This window comes from Myripristis murdjan, chromosome 3, assembly GCF_902150065.1.
Source record: "Myripristis murdjan chromosome 3, fMyrMur1.1, whole genome shotgun sequence".
Lineage (NCBI taxonomy): Eukaryota > Metazoa > Chordata > Actinopteri > Holocentriformes > Holocentridae > Myripristis > Myripristis murdjan.
The window spans coordinates 11162868-11178209 of NC_043982.1; the positions used below are offsets into that span (position 1 = coordinate 11162868).

The 15342-nt window shown below is 43.1% G+C and overlaps 1 protein-coding gene across 3 annotated transcripts in view; it reads left to right on the forward strand.

Moving 5' to 3' along the window:
• baz2ba (bromodomain adjacent to zinc finger domain, 2Ba) overlaps window positions 1-15342 on the forward strand; it is a 73289-nt gene that overhangs the window by 42795 nt on the left and 15152 nt on the right. For all 3 annotated transcript variants that reach the window (XM_030080012.1, XM_030080004.1, XM_030079997.1), the window contains exons 4-20: window positions 78-269; window positions 483-644; window positions 1538-1731; window positions 1857-2069; window positions 2173-2811; window positions 4835-5576; window positions 5822-6094; window positions 7447-7507; window positions 7747-7855; window positions 8681-8782; window positions 9481-9703; window positions 11437-11529; window positions 11790-11851; window positions 12128-12193; window positions 12878-12943; window positions 13247-13291; window positions 13633-13659. In XM_030080012.1, coding sequence (XP_029935872.1) covers window positions 78-269; window positions 483-644; window positions 1538-1731; window positions 1857-2069; window positions 2173-2811; window positions 4835-5576; window positions 5822-6094; window positions 7447-7507; window positions 7747-7855; window positions 8681-8782; window positions 9481-9703; window positions 11437-11529; window positions 11790-11851; window positions 12128-12193; window positions 12878-12943; window positions 13247-13291; window positions 13633-13659 — 3269 coding nt within the window. The remainder of the gene's footprint in view (window positions 1-77; window positions 270-482; window positions 645-1537; window positions 1732-1856; window positions 2070-2172; window positions 2812-4834; window positions 5577-5821; window positions 6095-7446; window positions 7508-7746; window positions 7856-8680; window positions 8783-9480; window positions 9704-11436; window positions 11530-11789; window positions 11852-12127; window positions 12194-12877; window positions 12944-13246; window positions 13292-13632; window positions 13660-15342) is intronic.

A 15342-nucleotide genomic window follows, 5' to 3' on the forward strand; every position in this document is an offset into this window, starting at 1 on the left:
GCTTTGCCCGCGTCATGTATCGTGGGTCATATTTCAAATTTTTTGAACTCCTCCGCCTTCATTTTCATTTATCTCAGGCCGTCTGTTTGGAGCAGCGGGAGAGCAGCCCTTCATCGGCTCCACGTTGTCAAGTGCCTTCCCTCTGGTCAACCACCCTGCCTTCGGAGCCCTCTACACCGCCGGAGCAGGCAGGCCTGAGTTTGGAGGCCTGGGTTCCCTGGGCATGTCAGCCGCTCTGGCTGCCCACCCCCAGCTAGGAGCCCTCTCTGGTAGGACGGGGACGTGAGGAGTAGGGAGTGGGGGAGAATATGGGAGGTTGAGCACTGATACAAGTTAAATTGGACATGGATCTACAATTCTCTTCTTTTCTCTTCTCTTCTCTTCTCTTCTCTTCTCTTCTCTTCTCTTCTCTTCTCTTCTCTTCTCTTCTCTTCTCGCCTCTTCTCTTCTCGCCTCTCCTCTTCTCGCCTCTCCTCTTCAAGAGTGGTGGCGAGCTGCAGAAGCCCATGGACGGGGAGCTGCTGCCTTTCTCCCTCCTTTCCTCGGCTTCCCTCCATTATTCACCCGCCACTTGCAGCCCAACCATAGCATCAGCCCTCTTCAGAACAGGATGCCTGGCAAGAATAGCCGTGGCCCACCTAAAGGTACAGCATCGCCATGGGGACCCATTTTATTTATCCATGTACCCATACAGGAAATGTGTCACCTGTTCTGGACTCACAAATTCTCTAATGACCATGTTGTTGCTGTGAACAAGAATGTGTTCTCGGCTGTTTGAGCTGTGTGACGGCAGTAAAAATATCATGTATCATTTGTGAATGATACGTTGTATTTGTGAATGAAATCATTTACATTTCACGATTACATTTCATTTGTTTTCATGTCACAGGTTGTAATTTATGAAACACTGATTATTATCAGAGATACACTAGTTACTAACGTCACCCCCGAACACTACAACCCTTGCTACAGCAGGAAGGGGTTAGGTGTTAAAGAGATGAGGATAGGGTTACCATGGCTCTTTCAAAGAATGTGAATTAATTACTTTTGTTGGAGGTAATGGCAGTTTGCGCTGGAAATAAACAAGCCAACTTTCTCTCTCTTCTCTCACTATCTACCACCTCCCTCTTTAATAGCCGCTGCTCTTCTTCTCTCCCACAACCTAAGTCCACTTTGTCCTATGATGAGATTTCTCCTTTCGAGAAGCATTTAATGACTTTCAGTCCTCAGTTAGTGATTTTGTCAACCCTCTCTCCCTCTTTCCCTCCCTTTCCCTCTTGTAATCTCTTTTTCTTGCACTCTTTTAATTTAACAGTATCTTTTAATTTATCTTTTATTATGTAAACCACTCATGTTGGGCTTGTGCCATGCGCAGCCAGCATGTTTGATGAGATACACGCATAAATCAATATGTTTTTTCTAGCCTCATTCCATTCTGTACTTAGTTCCAGATATTTCATTAGCCTCCGCAGCGAACTCTGTTCTCAGAAGAGATGGAGCTGATTAACAATACGGTAAATCTCTCTTGTGTTTCTAGGGGTGAATGGGGCAGTGAATGGAAGTGGGGTCTCTCCCCCTACCACACAAGCAGGGAGCTTTTCTGTGAGTCCGACCCCCATTCAGGCATGCCAAGCCAAGCCAACCAAAAACTCAGACCCATCTAGTAGTCACCGTAGCGGCCCCGAGGACAACCCAGCAGAGGTGGTGGAAAAACAGAAACCTAAAGACAAGGTCAGTTTAACTCACTTTGAAGAGAAGCAATTTGAGTTGTAATATCTCAAACGCTGAACTCACGTATCACTTATACACTCACTTATACGGTGAAGTTTATTCTTCATTTTTTCCTGCCCCCACAGAAGCCTCGGAAGAAGCCAGTCGACACTTCCGGGGTGAGCAACAGCGATTCTGGCACATCCTCAGACAGCTCAAGTGACGGGTCCCTCAGCAGTGATCTGGAGGACCTCGGAGAGGATGACGACGATGACGATGATGATGACGAGGATGACGATGAAGAGGACAAACAGAGCGAAATGTCTGACTCTGAGAAGAGGACAAAGAAAAAGACGAAGGTAAAGTGATTTTTTTTTTTCCACTGATTTTAATTTGGAATAATATGATGTAGAGAGAAAATGTCCAGTGAGTTAAATTAATTTGAGTCCTTTTCTTCTTCAGGCTTTGACAGCAAGCTCTGGAACTGGAAAGACAGACAAACCACACTCGGCGGTCCCCACAGCAGAGCCCCAGGATAAGAGAGACAGCCAGCCACACAACCTTGTCTCTAATCCCCCAACCTTAGTGCCCTTGCCCTGCTCACCCTCCCCACCTGCCCTGTCCCAAAGCTCACCTCTTACCCTGCACAGCTCCAGGTCCCGGCCAGAGGGAGTGCAGCAACACTTCAGTGTGATCCAGTCCACGGGCCTGGCTGCCAGCTCCAAGCCCCTGGCACTTCTCACCCAGCCTCGCAGGGAGCCTTCGCCGTCTGCCTCCCCCATTGCCCTCACCACATCTCCAAAAGCTCTCTCCAGCACTGCCTCTTCCAAACCTCCCAAACTGCTGCCCTCCTCCTCCCCCCAGCATCTGCCCCTCTCCCTCTGCTCCTCCCCAAAGCCTCTCTCCGTCCCCTCTCCGCCCTGCTCGGCTCTCCCTCAATCTACCTCCCCCAAACCTTCTGGTTTGACCTCACCTGTAACAAGCTCCCAGAAGCCTTCCCTGAAGCCGCCACAGCACGCTGCACCTGGTGGTGTCAAAGCCCACAAGAGGAAACTGTTGGAAGCTTCACTTGCGCAGATCAATGAGTTCAGGCTGAAGCAGGTAAATTAACTATCCTTGATAACAATCACCAGAATAGTCTTTTTAATGTGGAACCTATTGATGGTATATATCATTTCGTTTCAACAAGACAAAAATTAAACAATAATATAATTTTTCCAAATGGTGCAGCCAGCCAACTTGTATTGTACATGCAGATATTGCATATTAAATATGATTTTTAATACTCACAGCATGAGCTTTTTGAGATTCTGCTGACAGGTAACCATCTCCGCATTGACATAACACATTAGTATACACAGTATGCATAACACTTTCAGCTTGGTAGCAGCACGGTGTCAGACACAGAACAGGTGCGGGTGTAGTGCATAATAGAGCTGCACAGTCAATTGGAAAAAGAAAAAAAAAAGAGGAAAGAAATCATAATATTGATGACTGCAGTTTCTAATTCACAAGAGGCTTCTAGAGGGAAAAGTCTCCCAGAAAGCTTCCTAAACAAAGTGTCGCGGCACCGAGCAATGTCTCCTGCAGCTCATGTTGCAGAAATAAATTCTTTCAGTTATTTTCAAGTCAAGCATATTGAAGCATTATAATTTTAGCATTTTTTTATTTTGCATTTTCTCAAGTGACAATTTTTTTTTTAAATTAAATAGCCGTGCTGACATGTGTGGCAGTTCATATTGAGATCTTAATCTAAAGGAAAATAAAAGGGTAATATGATTTTTCATTCAATATCCTGCAGCCCTGTTGACAGTTAAGTGCCTTTTTCAGGGCAGCCCAGCATCATCACAAGTTAAAGTCACATTTTAAGAATAGGTGGATTTTTAGGTTTTTATTTTTGTTTTGTTTTGTTTTAATCCAGATACATTGCTTCAGCTGATGAATTTCTGGTATTTCATGAAGTAGAATTAGCAAGTTAGTCAAATAAAGTTAAAAGGTATCAATGAATATCTTCTGAAATTTTGTCTATTGTTAGTATCCATCATCTGTATTCAACCTTTGTTGAAGGTTAGTCCTGTGGATCAAATGGTCAGTCTTATAATTACTTGCTCAATCTCGTCATGAAGCTACAGCAACTAATTTGTTTTGTTGTATCACATAAATTTAGGCACGATAGGTCATTAACCTGTGATCTATGTGTTCTCACACGGTGTCTTCCATATAATACCTGTATTGTTAATTTTGATAATGCTTTGTGACAGAGCAACTCTCATTTGGGCCAATTTGCTGCACTTGCTTCTATGACGATTAATACAAAAGCTGATGCTTGAGCCTCATTACCATGCTGAAACAGATTGTGGCCCCAGTGTGTGTATAAACACACATGCCACTATTTAATTATATTATAAAATTATGGCATTTTCTTTGCCTTTTATTGTACAAATGCATTTTGGTCAGATGAAGTATGAGTGATAGTGCAATAATCAATAAGCTAAACCCACTGAGATCAGCATTTCCTGTGAAAATCTATTTCCCCTTTTCTATTTTACCAGTAGAGAGAAGTTTCCAATGAGCCAAATTCCCCCTGTGGTTTCACCACTGTTACTGTATTTCATGGTCTGTGAAATTGATTTGTTTCACTTCATATCACATCCAGTTGAAAGTGGACGTCAAAGCCTAACCTGCGTTTGTTTAAACACAGATTGAACCAAACTTTCCATCAGTGTAAAAAACGAAACATGCCCAGATGCATGACGATGATGACGCTGGAGCTTTTCAAATCTGCGGATGAGTAATTACAATTATGGAGAGATACTCAAAGTCTCTTTTCTTCAACTTTGTCAAGTACAATGCCTTTGGTTATTGAATTTATGTTCTTTTTGTTTCCCAGAAAGGAGCTTAGACACAGTTAACTGTACCAGTGTTTGGCATTGTGGTTTTGTCACCTGCTCAAACAATCAGCAGTGATGCGAACTGACAGCTAGAGCAACTCCACTTTGTCCCTTTTCTTTTCTCATTTTTTTCTCATCTGTCTTTTTCCCTCCTACTCTGCCTCTCCCTCTCCCTCCCTATCACTGACTCCCTGTCCCTCCTTGCTCCTTCCCTCTGTCCTCTCTTATCCCAGTCTATACTGTCCCAGGGGCCGACGTTCCCGGCTGATGTGAAGAAGCAGCAAGGGCCAAACAGGTCCCCCAAGAGGACTGTGTCTTCATCGCCATTGCCCCCTGCCCCGCCTCCATCCCAAAACAATCACTCCAACCTCTTCCTCTCCAGTGCCCTGCTGGGGCTCCCTGAACCCCACCACCCCAATGGAGTCATCCAAAGCACCACTCAGGACGCGCCTCTGGCCCTCATCACCAAACCTCGCAAAGACTCTGCCTCTCAAGGCAAGAACCCTCAGTGCGACTCTGATGCTGGGTCGATGCCTGTCAACCTGAGCACAGGGGCCGGTAGGACCCAAGCAGCCCCCCAGGCAGGGCCTCCGTCACGGCCCCCCACTACCTCACCCCATGCCACAGGCCATGGATCCAGAAAGAACAAGACCCCCAAGGTTAAGGGACAGGCACCAGGGCTGGGACAGGGACAGGGACAAGCAGACCCTTTAGCTGCCTGGAAGGGTCTTTCTCAGAACCATCTGGTACAGTCGCTGGTGGATTTGTTTCGTGGAGGGGAGTCTGGGGTTGGGATTCCCGGAGTTAGTATCCCTGGGGTTGGTATTCCTGGGGTGGGAATCCCAGGTGTTAGCACCCCCACAGCTGGTCTCCCTGCCAACAAGGAATCTGATGACTCGGGGGATGATGATGATGATGAGGATGATGACCTTGAGGACGAGGAAGATGAAGAGGACTCAGATGATAGTCTGTCAGGTTCGTTGCTCCTCTGTTCAAAAGTCAAAGTAGTTTCACTATATGATGGTAATGAATTGACTGTAAAAGATTGTAACAGAAGGCCATTGCAGTCAATTTATTTTAAATCTTGAAACCTAGAAACAAAATCTTTGATTTAATCACCTTTTATTTATCTGAACTGATGTCTTGTTAGCCTACAGACGCCGACATAAATCTAAATTATCATCTGTTAAGCCACTTTATGTGCTCGTTTCCCCCTTCAGAGTCTGACAGCAACTCAGACAGTGACATCTCCGGGAAGAAAGTGAAGGAGCCGAAGCTGCTGCCATCGGGGTCGTCATCTAAGAAGGAGACAACCCCCCTCAGGCTAACCAAAGGCCCACAACTACTGAGCACCTCAACCAATCACACAGCCACCAGCTGCTCCCCTCTCAACCTGCAGGTCATCAAGAGTCCCACCATCGTCACCAGCTCCAGTGCCTTGGCCTATCACAGCTCTCCTTGCTCTTCCTCCTACACCCTGGCCACTCCATCAGGTATTTGCAAAATTAAAAATAGGTAGAAGGATTACCCCTATGCAGAAAGTTCAAGAATAAAGGGAAGGATAGTTTTATAGTATCTCACATTTTTCGGGTGTACGTTTTGGTTGTTTGGTTGTGGCGCAGAAGAGACTTGCATTTTGAACAGTTCAAAAAGGTGCATGGGTGATCATTTTCCCTCACAGTGCTTCTAAAATTTTTACATGATCCAACAAAATAACACTTTCACGTTTTAAAATGGTCAGTGCCACTATTCCCATATCCCTTTCTGTCTTTCTCTTAGTGACAGATGTGTGATTCTGACTGATGGCCTTGGACAGTTTCAACACACACAGATGTCATTAAGAAAATTGTTGCTAATTATCTCTAAGGTCGCATTGACATGGCATTTTGAGAGCATCCTGCTTACTTAGTTTGATGTTTCTTGTTGAAACAGCATGCTGAAGCGGGCCACACACTGATGTAAGCCAGTAGGATATGAGTTAGAGAAAGAAGTGCAACTGATGAAAAAGAAGTGATGGCATTATTGGTTGTACTTTTCAAAATATGCCTACCTGCACAGGTGGTGCCACTGAATAAATGCAATTCTCTAGGAAATAAAAATAATGGGATTTTGATATGAAAATGAAAGAACTGTTTTTTAAATGTTACATAGATGTATATTATTACATGGAAAATTAGCTATCAAGGAAAACAAGTCCGTTTTCCTTTCATTGTGGCTTATCCCACCATCCTCAGATGACTGTGAAGAGTGGTTGTTATTTTTAGGGAGGCAGGCCGGTTTGTTGTCCTGGCTTAACCAGAGCTGTGAGGTCCTGTAGGGGCATGTCCAACAGCCTAAGCACCCTGACAACTTGTTTGGCACAGCAAAGGGAGGTTAATTTCCGCCTTCCCTCAGTGCTACGAGATTTCTCAGATCAGAGAAAGAGGACACACATGTTTAGCTTGCCAGGAATGTTCCAGGAGACATTCCAGTTCTCCCCCTTGGTAGCTCGTAGTCATTTTCTTTTCTCTGCTCGTGTTAAATTGGGAATGTCTGTCAGTTTAGTACCAACGTTCAGTGTAAAGTTCACATTTTGCTGCTTTGGCGTTTGAATTGTATCCCCTAAATGCAGCAGATCAGATAATATGATGTGCACTAAAATTTTGTGGTCACATGGTGCCGGTGTGTGGAGAGAGCACAAGTGCTGAGTACAAAGCACAGGTTACTAGCCACTGAACGCAGTTTGCAGTAAAAGTGTGTAACGTTTTGTGTGCGCGCATCTAAGTGCTTGATTGCTTTGTGTGATTATGTCCAAGGACTTTGAGTTATGCTACCAAACTTACGGCTGCTCTCTCCATCTCCACAGGTTTAGGGAAGAGGAAGAGGGTGATGGATGAGAAGGAGTTGATGACACCTCTGGAGTTGGGGTATGTACAAAGGACTCACAAAAAACTTCACTTCAGGTGGTGTCCATCTTTTGTCACTTATCCCTGTATTTGCCAGTGTGCTGTCAGAGGCATGAATGAATGCAGGGATGTGTACATGCTTGCACACACAGACACACACTCACTCACATCCACACATGATAACAAATGTACTGTACACACTGTTCATCTTGAACTGCGCTGCTTCTTTTTTTTTTTTTTTTTTATTCTTAAATACCCAGGTGGCAGAGAGAAACAAGAATCAAAACGGTGGCTGGGCGGCCGCAGGGTGAGGTGGCCTACTACGCCCCATGTGGCAAGAAACTGAGGCAGTACCCAGATGTGATGAAGGTACCATCACATAACAGTGCTGCAACCTAGTCTCTTAGCCATGATCCAGAGGCAAAATAGATGAGCGAAAGAGGTTGTAACAGGGATTAAAGTGGGGAGATAGAACCACAAGGCATGTTATTGTGGGCAGAGTGGTTTATGATTTATTGGAAAAGGATGTTTCTGCTAATTGTTTGAAACACTGCCCATCTTCATTGCTTAAATAAGTGCTTAGTTATGGTAACTTCTTGTATCAGCTGTGGTCTAGTGTCAACCCACTGTCCTTCCTGTGCCCCTAATAGTCAGAGATTGCCCTTTCAAATTCATTTCATGTGCCACTGCTTTTCCCCCCGCTTCCTCCTAAAAAGCTGATCAATGGTTAGTGTTGGGATGCACAGCTTTGGCCTTGTTTGTGCGGTATGTCACAAATTTGACCACCCCTCTTGCTTGTTTCATCAGAAGACACATCTGCAGTGATTTTCCCAGCTGCCTTTGACTTTTGTAAAGCCCAAACACAAAAAGCGTCCACTCAGTAAGATCCACTCGCTGCTAGTCACTCGGTAGGCAGCTAAAAGCCTAACTTGGCAACGGGTAAATAAGAAACGGCCTGAATTGTGCACCCCAAGGTCAAAACCATTTTTCTCTCCTGAGAGCTTTTGCTCTTTTTTGTCCCCTGGCTTTTATGATGATTAGTAGCACTGCACAGACGCACATGGTAACCTTAGACTCCCTTCAATCTACCTGCCCCCCCAACCCCACCCCCAGATGCTTTTCAATGTCGCTCATTTCGCAATTTTTTCTGCCTAAACATTTTTACCAATACCATTATTATTTTCTCTTCTGTAGTATCTATCCAGAAATGGAATAAGTGGCATCACGCGTGGTAATTTTAGCTTCAGTGCAAAGATAAGGGTTGGTGACTTCTATGAAGCCAGAGAAGGACCCCAGGTGACTGTCTTTCATCTCTCTCTCTCTCTCTCTCCCTGATCCCTGTTCATCTTTTCATCTAGTGGCAGGAAAAGCTTTATGTAGCAGTGGTTGTCAGGGCCATGGGTAGGAATCAGCTGTAGACCTCAGTAACTCTAGTTCATAGCCTTTTCACTGTGCATGAAGAAATGTAATAATCAGCTGACATTACTTCCACAGGTCATGTATGCCAAGTCATGTATGCCATGTTATGTGTCTGTGATACAGAGAGATAAATCAGAGAGGTGGTTAATTGTGGAAGACGCAAAGCAGCTTAGAGATAGAAGTTAGAAGATGAATGCAGCCAGTACTGAAAGACTGAAAAAAAAAAAAAAAATCAACAATGGAACAACAATGGTAGATTAGTAAATGAGTAATGTTAATTTGATCTGTTGTTTAGCCAGCATTTTACTGCAGGCCGTGTACTGTAGCAGAAAATAGCAGCAACAAAGCGAAAGCAATGTGATAGAACAAAAGCAGAATAAGAGAGAAAAATCCTTTTTTTAACCTCTGAACACACCCAGATCACAGTCTAGCTAGCTAACAGTTTTTTTTTCTTAGTCACACACATTATGTCAGGAAACATGCTCCGCTGCCTGTAAACAGGTCATTGACTGTTGTGCACCACCCTCCTCCCCCTCCTCTTCCCATCTATCTCTGCTCTTTCTCTCTCTCTCCAGGGTTTACAGTGGAGCCTGTTGAAGGAAGAGGAGATCATTCCTCGTATTTTGGCCATGGAAGGTCGGAGGGGTCGCCCTCCTAACTCAGAGCGCCAGTTAGCGGGTGAAGGTGCCAAAGGTACTCGACGGAGGAAGGGACGGCCCCCCAATGTGGGGGATTCAGTGGCACCAGAGGGCCCCAGCCCCAGTGAGGTCAAACTTCTGCGCAAACTAGAAGCTCAAGGTTAGCAGAGGAAAATTAACCCTGAATATTTGTATGCATCACCAATTCATCAACCAGCTGGGACAGCAGAAGTCAGGGCAGGGCTTACAGTATTTTCTTGTGTGTTTAATTGTCTCCTGGTCCATCTTCCTCAAATGTTGAAGTAATCAGATGCTTTCATGGAACATTGGTACTTCACACTGAACAAGACTGCACTTAAACATTGTATAAGTTTCTTCCTGCTTGTGAGACTTCAGTAATGGCAATACTACAGAGACAGACAATGGAGAATGAGTGCAAAACAATGCGAGAGAGGGAGACAGAGAGAGAGAGAGAGAGAGAGAGAGAGAGAGAGAGAGAGAGAGAGAGAGAGAGAGAGAGAGAGAGAAAGAGCGAGTGAGCTTGAAAGGTTTCTTTTAAAAATGGCACCAGCACCCTGCAGCAGCTGTTCTGCAGCCATAACTCTTTCTCAACCATATGAGCATGGCATAGTAGGCTCTGCTGTGTTTTAAATTATTTTAATGATAAGAAAACGTTTGTGGCTAAGTTATGAAAGTTAGCATTGGTCCACATAAAAAAAAAAAAAAAAAATCAAGTATTTGTTTTTTAGTACCCAGCCCTAATTATTGTCGCTAGATTGTTACAAAAGCTAAAGAGCTGTCTCATGTAGCAGTGCAGCTACTTTCAGGTACAGTGGGCTGCAAAACCAAAAAATGTTTGTTTTCATTATTCATATAAATGTGTACATATTTTACTCATTTGATCTGCTAATTCATGAATACAGAACATTGTTTATGTTTAATACAAATCAAAAGTTTTGGATATTTGAGAAATTGAAGCAAACTGAAGCAAATTGATATCTTTCTCACATCATTTAGTACGATCTCCTTAAATTGTTGTCACAACATATGTTTTATTCGGATATTAACACATGCATGATATTAACACACAATGGGAATTGTTTTTTTATTTTTCTTAACAACTAATACCGGATTAGTATAACCCTGTATGTGTTTTTGCCACTACTGCTTGTATGTTTTTCTTAAATGACTTCTGCTGAAAAGCATTTCCTAGTTGTTTTGAATTATAGAATTATTAAAAAAAAAAAAAAAAAAGTTCAGCACCAAATTGTTGTTATGAGCACTGAAAAACGATCCCAGTGCCAGGTTGCAGCTGAACTGAAAGTTTCTAAGGCTGCAGGAGAGAGTTTTGTTAAGCAAAGCAAGCCCAGGCAGAGCTAAAGTCATTGCACCAACTGAAGACCAGTGTATCAACCTGGCGTCTTTACGAGACAGAACAGCATCTACATAGACAATACCCAGCCAGTGGAACACACCCGGTTCGGGTTAGTAAAAGTACAGATGAAAGACAATTGGCAAATTGCAGCCTTAATGGGAGAGTAGCGGTTTCCAAACCACTTCTTTGATGGCAGAACAAATCTAAATGTTTAGCATTGGCCAAACGAGGCCAAAGTTTCATTTGTGAGTGCTAGAAGAACGTCTTGTTGACAGATTAATCAAAGGCTGAACTTTGAGGTTGCAATCAGAGAGTGTATGTGAGTGGACGGCCGCATGAGAGGTTAATGCAACAGTGGATCAAACCTACAGTCAGAAACATCATTTAAACACCGGGAAATCTGCACTGCAGACTAAACAAAAGAGTCCTTGATTGTTCCCTCACACCTTTGGGTTCCGCTTGATTCCGCTTGATTTTCCTCACCGACTATCTTTCTTTCAATATCTTTCTTTGCGCAGAAATCGCCCGACAGGCCGCCCAGATGAAGCTGATGAGGAAACTGGAAAAGCAGGCGCTAGCTCGAGCAGCCAAAGAAGCTCGGAAACAGCAAGGTAAACTCAACAAACGCCAACACCGTCTGCACATTTTTACACATTTCCTAGTATTATTTTTGAAATTTCTATAATTGAAAATAGAAATAGAAAATAGTTTTTTTTCTCACTGAAATCCTTTATTCATTGCACCTGTGAGCAGCTCATGCCTATTTCAGACATTGCGCTCACTGTTCCCTTTCGATATCAGTGTAGTATTTACCCCAGATTTGAAGGTCATTTTTGAAGATACCGATATAAACCTGACCTGACTCTTCCAGCTATCATGGCTGCGGAGGAGAGGAGGAAGCAGAAAGAGCAGATCAAGATCCTCAAGCAGCAGGTGGGTCTCCTTTATGTGTGTGTGCTGTTTAATCCTTTTCCGTACTCTCTCCTTATCTACTTGTCCTGGCACACATAGTCCCTGCATGCATCACAGGAAATGCTGAATGCTTATTTTGTAATGCTTCTTAAACTTTTTCAATTACCGTCATTACTGCTAGCGCTGTTTTTTAATTTATTTCAGTGTCCCCAACTTAAATGGAGTGGGTGGAGGGCGATTTTACGTGCGGATGTTGTCCAGTGACTGAAATGTTAAGAGATAATTTTGTTTTCTCAGGAGAAGATCAAGCGCATTCAGCAAATTCGGATGGAGAAGGAGCTCAGGGCACAGCAAATTTTGGAGGTACAGAATCTGATCCAGCAGCACCTCTGATTAAGCAAAGCATTCCTGAATAGCTACAGCCCCTCAGTCTATAGTGTTTTAATCTTCCTAAAGCCCATTACTGAACAGTAGCATGCATTGGAGGGAGTTGCGTCTTCTTAGGCATAATTCCACATGGAACTAATGCTAAATTGGTCTTGGTTGACGGCTGTTGAATATTAAAATGGCTGTCGCTGCCTCTTCAGACCTTATTTAAATTGGACAGAATAGTCTTTTTTTCATCAGACAACAGTAACAGTTTAGCATAAGTGGGTCGAGAAAAAAAAGGTGCTGTTTTCTACACAAACACATGCACAAATACACATGCAGAGACTCGTGCGCGCACACACGTGCACACACAGGCGCGCACAATTACACTGTAGGAGCTTCAAAGTGTTTTAGAAGGACTAAATCAAATTTGAGTTGACACGGTTGGCAAGCCACTCTTAACAGGAGGCTTCAACATTTTCACAATTACGCGTTAAAGAGATACATTATTCATTCTCTGTGTTTTACAAATTTGACTGGCATTCAGGAGCATGAAATCTTTCCTTAAACCAGAAAACTGCAAACAAATCAGTTAGAGTGCAGCAGAGCAAGACAAGCTGATTGATATATGTCTGTCTCTATGATCCCTGGCACCCTGACCTTAATATTTATTCATAGGCAAAACGGAGGAAGAAGGAAGAAGCCGCCAATGCCAAAATATTGGAGGCTGAAAAACGGATAAAGGTATGTTTATATTCCTCATAAACCCTTCAAACAGTAATAAGATTCCAGTCGATATGATATTTACACATAAATGCAGGCATACTCATACATATGTACATAGCGACTCTCTTTTCCCCAAAAAAATCACATGAATTGAATTTGTTCGTATTTACCAAACTATGTTGCCCGCAGCAAGATCAGTATAGCAACACCTCCCTCTAAAACATGACTGATATTCTATCATTCTGTAGTGATTTTCATGATTTTGACAATATGGAATCATATTGATTTTTTCCCCCTCATCGTGTCTTTCTTGCCTTCAAGGAGAAAGAGATGAGAAGACAGCAGGCAGAGATTCTCAAACACCAGGTAGGCATTCAGTACAACCTGGACAGGCTCTTGAACATATAAGCTATTGCTGGACTAAAACCAAATATTTCATACTTCTTACTTCAATTAAATAATAATTAAAAAAAAAAAAAAAATACAAGTGTGTGTGTATGTATGTGGGCGTGTGTGTGTGTGCATGCTTATATCTGTGTGTGTTTAAGTGCGGGCATGTGTGAGTATAGAGGAACTTGTCTATTTAAGTGGTTAATTACCAAGTCTATTTAATGAAAGTCTTCAATATTTCTCTTTAGCAAATCCCATGCTTATTGGTATTGGATATTACTTCTGTTCCATAATACTTTGCCAACTCTCTCTGCCAGGAGTTGGAGAGGCATAGACTAGATATGGTATGGGTATGTTTATTTTTGTACATCTAACACCTGCATCGTGTAACTGGTTGTGATATGGTTGTCATAGCAATGCATTAAGTGTAGCACTGGCTGCTGTCATACTACATTCTTCTGCATGGCTTTCCAGCAAAACCAACAAAAGAGAAAAGAGTCAGTATGCTGCCTCCATCTGCTAGTCCTGAGGGACGACTGACCCCGTCACGGTGGCCAGGCAGCTTCTGTCCCCCTCCCCCCATCCTCCCCCTCCTACTGAGAATGCATTGCAAAGACTGCTAGCCGATCCACACTCACTGTCTCAAAGTGCACTCGAGGAGTTTCCATCCATCACATACATCGTCTAACTGTTGTATTGGAGTAGCCTGTGTGTTACCCATGAGTGCTTGACAATTCGGCCCAGACATTGAGCTTGTGTCTGTCCGTCCGTGCATCTGTTCTGCAGTCCACAGAGTGCTGGACTTTAACCCGCCCCATCCAGCCTCTCTGTCGTTCACTGTTCTTGTACTCTTGCACAAAGAATGGAAAGAGCTACCGAGAATCATTTTGTCTCTCTGGCAGAGTTGCTCGCAGGCAGATTCCCCCCAGGTCGGTGAAGATGCAGCACAGCCTTCTCGGGTTCAAAATAGACCTGACAGAGCCTAGAACAGCAATTATCAATTCTGCCATGGGGACAAATATGGTTCTGTGTAGCATTTTTTATAGCCTGGCTGTCCTGCTTGTAGTCCCTCTCACTCATACACCGTTGCAGCTGAATCTAAAGGTCTGCCTATCTGTCTCACAGCGGCCTCTGTGCTGATCTGTTAAATCATGGCCTAGTCCATCCACAATGAAAGCACAATGAAATGGGGCTAATTGAGATACATGAAATAACCCTGGAATTTAAGGGTGTCACGCTTAATTGTATTACATTCGATTCACTGCAGTCCCAGAACTTATATTATATTTTTGATGAAATGAAGAGCTCGAAAAAGCCTGATATCACAGGTTTTGTCTTTTCTTTTTAATTAACCGTACATTACAAAAAATCTCAAATCATTTAGTGTTATATTCAATGTTAAAATCTGTTTGTTTGTCTTTTCTTTTTAAAACAAGTTAAGAAAAACCTCCCTGTGGGATGAGATAATCCCACCTATTTCCAATGCTGATCAAATTGATTCCATAATTTCCTTTAATCAAGCATCATTTTCTTGATAGCAGTTGGATGATGTGCCTTATTCTGCCTTTTTTTCCCACATATTCATACTTGTTCCCAGAAAAAATCCCAAAACAAATGAAACCAAATTAGAAACAAGTGTGATTATCTCATCCTACTGTCTGATTTTTTTCCCCACTTGTTTTAAGAAAAAAAAAAAATAAATCAAGATTTGAACACAGAACATGAGACTAAATGACCTGTTCAGGTGGAGATTTTTTTGCAGTGTACTTGTCAGTTTTTCATTTTAAGATTAATTAGACCTATAAGGACACAGACCCACTGTAGCAGGGGGTGCTTGGCATCCTGCCTGTTTTTTGTGTCACGGTGACAAAATGATCCTTACACACACACATAAGACACACACACACAGACACACACGTGCGCCGTCTCAGTCACTATGCACTGGAAATGTCCTTGGCAGGCATAAACAGTAGCAGTTGTGCCTTTTGTTGGATCATACAGAGTGACAGCTTGATGCGGTGGCAGTA